The sequence below is a fragment of the Arachis ipaensis genome, chromosome B7, assembly GCF_059453495.1.
Source record: "Arachis ipaensis isolate K30076 ecotype BB chromosome B7, ASM5945349v1, whole genome shotgun sequence".
NCBI lineage: Eukaryota > Viridiplantae > Streptophyta > Magnoliopsida > Fabales > Fabaceae > Arachis > Arachis ipaensis.
The window spans coordinates 7,488,203-7,496,942 of NC_142442.1; the positions used below are offsets into that span (position 1 = coordinate 7,488,203).

Below are 8,740 nucleotides of genomic sequence, written 5' to 3' on the forward strand. Positions count from 1 at the left end.
AACTCTCAAAATTTAAATTAAAATACCAGCTGAGTTCAGAGTTCTGAACACCATTATTACAACAATGTAGCACCGCTGTGAAGGCAATCGACATACATAGCAACCTGGCAAGATGCATGGTCTAAAGAAGCACAAGGGAACTTGTGTAAGAAAGGGCTAAATCAAGTGTTATAATGGCCAGTCACAGTAGCTTTGATTTTGCTTCGATAGTTAAAACTACTGATTACATATACTTTTTCTAAATTATACACAAGTGCTCTCCATGGGCCTCAGCCATAATGTGATAACCAATTGAAGATTCAATCTTAAAATTTTTATCGATTAAGAAGCTCAACTTTAACTAGATTTTTATAATACTTGTCAACTGATGAAAGCAAAAGTTCATGTTCCATATATTTTGTTTTAAGTACAAATTATTTCCATATGCAATATTGGATACTTCGGTCTTAACATTTTTGTTAACAAAGTGTAACGGAATAAAGGCGATGTCCATAATTGGCAGAATCAAAATTTAAGTTGGTTTATCATAAGTCCGCAAGGACTACTTCATTAAGATTTCTAAAATCTATCATATACACTCAAATATTATGTACAATTTGCATCCTACAAACAATAGGAATCAGCTTTTGCTAAAACACATAACACATTCAAGCTGCAAGCACCAATACTTTGATAGTGCCTTGGCTATTTGCAGTTAGTATAGTGGGACTATCACTCTTCCAACATACAGCGCTGATGAAGTAAGATCCTGCCTCATCCTCAGCATCATCCACCTCAGGCGAACCAAATTTATGCCATGTCACGGGCTTGGATATTTCCTGCAAAGGAGGTTGAATCTTCAGTCACACACGAGGCATATATAACATATTTCATGTAAATTTTGACATAATTAAACATGGCAAACCTTGTGATAGACAAAAACTTCATTTGTTTCACTGCCACAAGCGATGTACTCGCTGTTTACTGTAAGACCAACAAAGTTCTTCTCATTCGCGTGGCCTTTGAAAGTCCGAACCTGCATGGGGTATACAGTATTTTAAAAAAATTATGATAGTTATGAATATTTAAGGCTCATTTAAACAAGAAATTCATTACAACTGATGCCCAAATCAATAGCCCCACATATCCAAAGAAAATAACTGACTGTAATGATCAATCAGAAAAACATGTAACAACAGTCACTAGACTCACTGCATCCAATTGTGAAGTAATAGACCATGATTAAAATGCCTCAATATCAGTCACCACAGACATCAGACAAAAATAAGACCAATCTGTTTGTGGCCTTCAATAATAGACCGCATTCATGAATAATTGGAGGCCTCATTCCAGGCATAAAAGTAAAATAACATCCCTCAAAAGATCGACTGGAGTCGGGGTATTTTCCACCTCTGAGGAAAAGTCTTTGGGAAAAAAAACCCGAAGAAACCAGCAAATAGCTCAAATTTGTGCCAATTCTTATTTTAATGCACGAGTAAACCGCTCCTGTCTAAACATCTTTTCTCTCATAATGATTGACAGCTTTGGTTGCCAGACTCAATCCAACCTCAATGGCTATGGAGATCTTATACTGTCATTTCTCCATAATCTTGGCAGACAAACAAGGAACGATCATATAATATTGCAGAAATACTTCCCACTTCATAGCTCAAGCAATGGTTTTTGACAGGCATCAATCCAATATTGTGGTTCAAGGAGGTCTCATGGAAAACAAGTAAACGTGTTTAGCACAAGCAACAAATATACATTTATATAATTTACCTAAGTTTCTGAGCTACATTCATGAGTATATCTTTGGAACAATATTACAAACAGATAGGCATTTGGAATATTTGGGATGTGCAACTGGAGTACACCAATTATCTTCAGCTAAAATTTGAACTAAAAAGAAGGAAGTGATACTCGTGGATATAATACTCAAAATAAGCATCTGAAATGGTTATATTGAGTCATTTATAGTGCAGTTCAGTTTGTAAATTTTCATAACAAAGCCATATGCCGACACATAAATTCTAGCAGGTGGGCTGGTTATTGATAAATTAATCAACACAAGCCAACGGGAGTTCACAGGTTAAATGCAGAATGCAGATAAATTTGATGATAATCAATCAAATACAAGAAATTCCTTGGCTTAAATTACTCACTGGTACGTTGTCCTTCACATCCCACAACCGCAATGTACTGTCTGTTGATGCAGATGCAAGTTCATCATTAGACAAAAATTTCACATATGAAACAGCCTTCTTGTGCCCACTGAAAACATGGACTGGACGGCTAATGTTTCTCAAATCATAATAATGGATGTGATGATCTGCTGATCCAACCTGGAAAGAATATTAAGATCATTGTACTGTAAGATAAATCAAGTTTAGATGAAAGATAACAAAACTTGTCACTATCAAAGACAGGTAAAGTATATCATTATAATTGTAAATTTCATTACTGCAAGCAATTACTGATGATAGATTTGCATATGTGCAGCTAATAGTATGATTTTCTGAATTATATATATATAGCCAGACAGAATCCAAATTGGCAAAAATGATCAATGGTCAGAGATATAAGAAAAGGAACTATTTTCTGAGGAAATATTACAGTTATGTAATTAAAAAGTATATATCTTCGAAATGCCAAACTTTGAGTTGGCAGCAGAATGATACATTGCAAGATAGTACATATATGGGATTAAAACTCAAGTGCACTAACTTGATATATCATCTTCTAATTGAACAGAAGGTACATACTGCAATATAATTGCCAGATCCTGGATTATACTTGACACAACATATGTTTGCTTTCATGTCTATATTTAGAACACTTGCCTCCTGCCTTGTGCACCAGACTTTGACCTGCTCGAAGAAAAGACAGAAATTACAGTTAGTTCGAATAACTTATTAATTACATAGTAATCAAAACAGAATTTAGGAAATCACTTATCTACCAGCCAGTTTCAACTGGCAGGAAATTCCACATTCTTGATCAGCATTAAACTTTTAAATAAATGTGCTATAGTACCTTACAATCATCACTACCAGATACTAGCATAGATGGATCTGTTTTTGAAAAATCAACACTCCATGCACGCTTTTCATGTTCTTCATATTCCATTAGACTCTGCCAAAAAAAATGATACTCATGAGATCAAGCATGTAATGGTGGAAACAATATCAGTTAATAAACTGATACACATAAATTGACCATTTGAATTCAATAATTACCTTCCTAGTGGTTACATCCCAAACAGTAACAATTCCTTCATAATCACTGCTAGCTATCTGGTTCTTAGAATACTTGTTCCAACTCAAGCAACTAAGTTTCGATCGTGTAGACATCTCCACAACAGGATAATGAGAATCTGCAGGTTCATTCACAACCTGGATAGTAATAACAAAGGTAACAGTTATTTTTGCATTCAAAATCTATTGGTTTTTCGGGCAACACCAGCGTACCCCTCCACACTAAATGTAACAGAAAACCCTCCAGCACCGGTGCCTTATTACTAATTTGATGTAATTAAAAACCAACACATCAAGAACCATAAAATACATAGCACTAAAGATTGCTAATCCATTTTCTACTGTGTGAATCTCTTTCCAGTCATACTCTTATCATATAGTTTATTTATCCCTTGATAAGTTATCAATGTTTTGCCAAATTTGAGAATGCCTCCTCCTGTAAATTTGACTCAGTAGGGGACTTGGAAGAAAACTCGATCAACTTCATATTAAAGTTAATAGCACTAAAGAAACTCTGTTAAGAGCGTACTTCATATAAAATACACTAAATACTACTTCAATATTGAAGATGACTTAATGACCATATCTCCAAGACTAGTCTATCATGTTTCCAAGACTTGACTCAACACTTTGCTATCCATAATTCACTAAAGTGATATATTTTATCCCAAGTGAATATCAGTGGTCCACACTGCCACCTAAGTTAAAGTTATAGCCCCCATTTACCCCAGAAGAGCAGAAAATACAAATTGTAGTAAGAGAAAAAGGCCATCCATTTACCCCAGAAAAGTCGAAGACTTTAATGCTTCGTGAAACTCCAGCAGTAGCAAACAAATCATCATCACGGTCAAACTCTATGCTGCAATAAATGTTACAAAATCCATACATTCAGAGTGATCATACTTAAATACAGCTGTAAATCTGAAATAGAGCCTTCTTCAGAGGAAAGAAAGAGGGAGGGGGGGGGGGGGGTTAATAGAGCCTCTTCATTTCTCTGATGCAGTTCAATATTTCTTATTCCTTCACATTCAGTTGGCGGTGGGAGAGAGATAAAGTCAGTCAGGTTTTAAAATACAAACCAACCTCCTCATATTACCTTAATTATTACTACAACATTTTTTATCTTTATCATACAATGTTAAGATATGTAACACTGATATGGCATAAAACCAGCAAACAAAGACCAAAATCTTGATAATCAGAGATATGGTCAAAACACTATATTTTACATCATAGACCTTTGTATAAAGCTATAACCTTTATTTTGTGTTTCATGAACCATCTCTTCCAAAAGTTTTAAGTAGTTGGATAGAGACATGTGAATGGTTTTATATCTAACACATCCCCTGAAACGAATATAGTATTCTACTCGATGCTGAAACTAAACTTTTTATATGGAAAAAAGGAAAGCAACTAGGAATAAAGTCTAAACCTTTTATTTATAGAATCTCTAATACCATGTCATGAACAATCCCTCAAAAAAGCTACGTTGCTGCCTTGTTGGGTAAAGAAACATAAATGGTTTATATAACATTTTACGTCAAAGAACTAGATCTATCTATGACCTACAGCAAACAAGTGCACAACTGGAACTATGAAAAAATTGGTCACAACTCACAAACCTATAACTCTGCCAATAAACCTTGCATATCTGATGAAAGCGAACTTTTAATTGCAGTAATTAGACTAAAAAAATAGTCTTATATCTTTTGATCATACACAACATTATAAATATAATAAATATATAATGGAGAAATCACAGATTGCACACTAAATTAAGAAAACAATTCTTGACCAACAGATGACTTTAATGGGTTATGCCAACCATACTGCAATAACTGAAAATAGGTTGGACAAAATTTCTACAAAATCACAGCTGCAAAGATAAAATGACAGATGAATAACAAAGATTCTGTGAGAATCTTTCATCCATAACTAAGTAAATAAATCCCTCACCTTGAAACAATGTTGGCAGAATGGAATAAATCCCCATGTCTTAGTTCCGCAATGACTCTCAATCGGCTGTTCCAAATAGAACAGAAAAGGTTGAAGATAACTAGGTACTTCTGACTCAAGAAAATAGTAATTGACATCAATATTGTATTTATCTATTGGTATATATGAAAACGATAGAACATGGCAATACCTGTAACGAGTGAAAGTAGTCAAAACTGACTGAAAATCTTCAAGACCAGCCGTGTAACCTTCTCGGCTTATGAGATTTGTATCAAGTTCTTGTTGGCCATGGGGCTTATCTACTGAATGACGACGCTTTCGTAGGTAGCATTCTTGTAGATCATTAAACTGGAATGAGGGAGGGAATATTTGATTGAGATTTGTTTTTGAGACGGAAAGGAAAAATGAAAGAAATAAATAAACAAATAAAACAGAACGCTTTAGGTGGTATAAAAAAGGATTTTTCCAGAAAACGTTTCAAAGCTTAGACAACTACAAAAGCTATATCATTAACTTCTCCAAATTTGTTTAGCTATTTCTTCTGGTCTTGAAAAAGAAAAATGACAAAGAATTTCCAGACAACTTCTTTCAAAAAAGATCACATTGATAATATTTAAAGAATAATTTATCGAAAATGAATTCAAGAACTAAATAATGAACCAAGATAACCTGTGTATGCACCCTCTTTTTTCTGACTAGAGCAGCACCCGATTGATTTATATATTGTGATTCTGATCCACTGATGCCATCTTTTCTATGTGCTCCATATCCATGAGAACTGATTTGGGATTTCCCCTCGTTTTTCTTAGTCAAACTTCCCGAAGACAACCCTCCTCGAAGATTTAGAGTACTAGACATAAGACCAGTACTGTTCTTGTCCATTGATGAGTGCCATGATTTTCTTCCACCAGAATCATCAAGCATCCGCAATTTGACAGAGTACCTGTCTCTTGCACGATACAAGTCCATTCGATGTTTCTCTACAGCACTAATGTCCTCTTTTATGAACTGGAGATCAGTTTGCACCTATAAATGGAACACCCGTCGAATGCAAGATTGAAATGAAAAAAGAAATATGTATTAAACTTAGTACAGAAGAAGCCATTTAATGCAATCGGATGAAAGGAAAAATTGATAAGTTGATAACAATAATTTAATCCCAAAAAGAAGATAGAGATCACGTCAGCACACCTCCTTTAACTCGTCAACTTTTTGCTTCCGTAAGCAATGCAAGAAGTCTAACAAGATCTGCATGTTTCTCTCAGCTTCTTCTTGTTCCATTTTTCTTTTCTTCTCTGCAAGGAGAGACAGGAGGGTGTCTAGCTCCTTAATTGTCACGTCACAACCCTGTTTGAAGATTCAAAAAACAGAGAGAGAGGAATCATCAACTAAATAAAACAACTAAATATGAAGAATTAGGCCAAATTTCACAAAATCCTGTTAAATAGATATACATAGCTAGTGACCGACCTTCAATAAAATCACAAGTATGAATTCAACAGAAGTAAAGAAAAAATAAGTTTCCAACTTAATTACAACATATTCTTAACCTACTAACTTTGTCAGACACCACAGTATCCAACCACCACCACCACCCCCACCCCCACCCCACCCCCCCCCCCCCCCACACACACACACACATAAAAAAAACGGAAGGGAAAAACACACCACAGAGAAAAGGGGGTCATTCAGAGTTAGCATTTAGCAACTCTCAGTTTAGGCAAACAGTTGTAATTGAACTTTTATTCATAATAATACAATCAGTTTTGCCGTGTGCCCTATTGAAGAACAAAATGTTACAGTATCATTTTTACTGTGCCATAACAGCAACATGCCATATATCCATAACAGAGTGACAAATAGAACAGTATTTTGAATTATTACAACAATCAATAACGAATTATTTAATTTTGTGACAACTCACAAAATGAATTAAAAAAAATTAGCTATGACAAAGGTAAAGATCAAAAGTAGTACAGCTAGAACAACAAACCTTCTCCAATGCATGGCGGAAATGCTCCACAGGGGTAGCAGTTCTCGATATTTGGCGAGCAGAAGTCTTCTTTAGTAGCTACAAATGTGGTACAGAAACCGTATAACAATAAGCTGCATTTCGAAGTAAATCCAGTTCAAGATAAAAATTAAGCTCAAACTCTCATATTCAAACTTTCACGCTTTCAAATTACCGAAAACAGAAAAAACGACGCTAGTGAAGCCAGCAAGACCAACATTATTCCATTCAGCGAGTTATGAAACTCAAAAACAATATCAGCCAGACCTATTCAGCTAAAAAGAACGCTACATACAGCAGCACAGATTCTACTCTTAAACGTAACAGGAACAATCTCAGTCTGGAAAAAAGTTAATATCACCTAAAGCGCGAAAAACTGAATTCAAAGTTTTCTGTTCCTTTACACAACGAAGCACGCATATATTCCTCTCTTAAACGTAAACGAAACAACCGATTCCAATCCAAACGAACCGAATTCGAAGTTTCTAACTCCCGAAAACAAACTCTGCCGAATCGGAATAAAAAAAGCGAAGAGGCGAACCTTGTCGAGCAAGAAGTTAGGGAAGAGGTGGCTGTTGGTGAGGTAATGGCCGCAGCAAGGGCAATCGCTCTTGTTGCGAAGGTGAGTGGTGATGCACATGTAGCAGAAGCTGTGTCCGCACGAGGTGAGGAACGCGTCCTTGATGATCTGCATGCAAATCGGGCAGAGAAAATCCTTGTCGAGCTCCGGCATAACCGCTTCGGAGGCGGCAAAAATCTCGCCGCCAGAGACGGCGCCGACGGTTGCCGCGGACGGATCGGCGGCAGCGGCTGGTTTGGACTGCTCGGATTTGACGACGGCTGGGACCAGAGGCCCAGCAGAGAAGTCCTCCATTTGGAGGTCTATCGTGGAGGAGTGGTGGTGGCTTCTTCTGTCTTCCTTTTTCGGTTACGGCTTAGAGAGAGAGAGAAGAGAGTGTGTGGTTTTCAGTAATTCGGGGTTGTGTGAGAGATTTGAGTGCAGAGAGAGAGAGAGTGGGGAGTGTGGGGCCATGGTGTAGTATTGTGAGGGTGAGATATGTCCACGTGATGGCAACGCTTGCAATATGATGAAGAACGCCACGTCACTCTAAACGTCAAAATCTTCACCAAATGTTTTTTGGAAAATGTTTGATAACTAAAAAAAATTAATTAAAAATAATCATAATTTATTCTATTTAATATTTATTAATTATTATAATAATTAATAAATATTAAATAAGATAAATTCTGGTTATTGCCACAATTAATTGTTAATATTTACTAACATAAAAGAAACGTCGTTATGCTGTAAATTTTTTTCCGCCAAGGATCCATTCTGGTAAAAAATTCAATGACTAATCTTTCAACTATTGCAGGAGCACAAAGTAAATGACCTTCTAAATAAAAAAAAAGTTTCTTTCTCATTCTCCAAAAAAACCCAAAAAAAGGTTAAAAAATACAGACTCTTATTTATTTGTGTCGGCTTATGCTAGTACATTATGTTATAATCTGAAATTACTATTATCTTTTTCATCAA

The 8,740-nt window shown here is 35.8% G+C and overlaps 1 protein-coding gene across 1 annotated transcript; it reads right to left on the reverse strand.

Annotated features, from left to right (window-relative positions):
- Positions 1–520: 520 nt before the first annotated feature.
- On the reverse strand, positions 521–8,220 carry COP1 (Transducin/WD40 repeat-like superfamily protein). Its single transcript, XM_016310787.3, has 13 exons — positions 7,745–8,220; positions 7,186–7,263; positions 6,384–6,539; positions 5,862–6,218; positions 5,383–5,540; positions 5,193–5,258; positions 4,017–4,095; positions 3,219–3,374; positions 3,016–3,114; positions 2,745–2,849; positions 2,145–2,324; positions 905–1,015; positions 521–818 (listed from the first exon to the last, which is right to left on the reverse strand). Exons 1-13 carry the CDS (start codon positions 8,075–8,077, stop codon positions 648–650), a joined length of 2,049 nt encoding a protein of 682 aa, XP_016166273.1. The 5' UTR covers positions 8,078–8,220; the 3' UTR covers positions 521–647.
- Between the last annotated feature and the right edge of the window lie 520 nt (positions 8,221–8,740).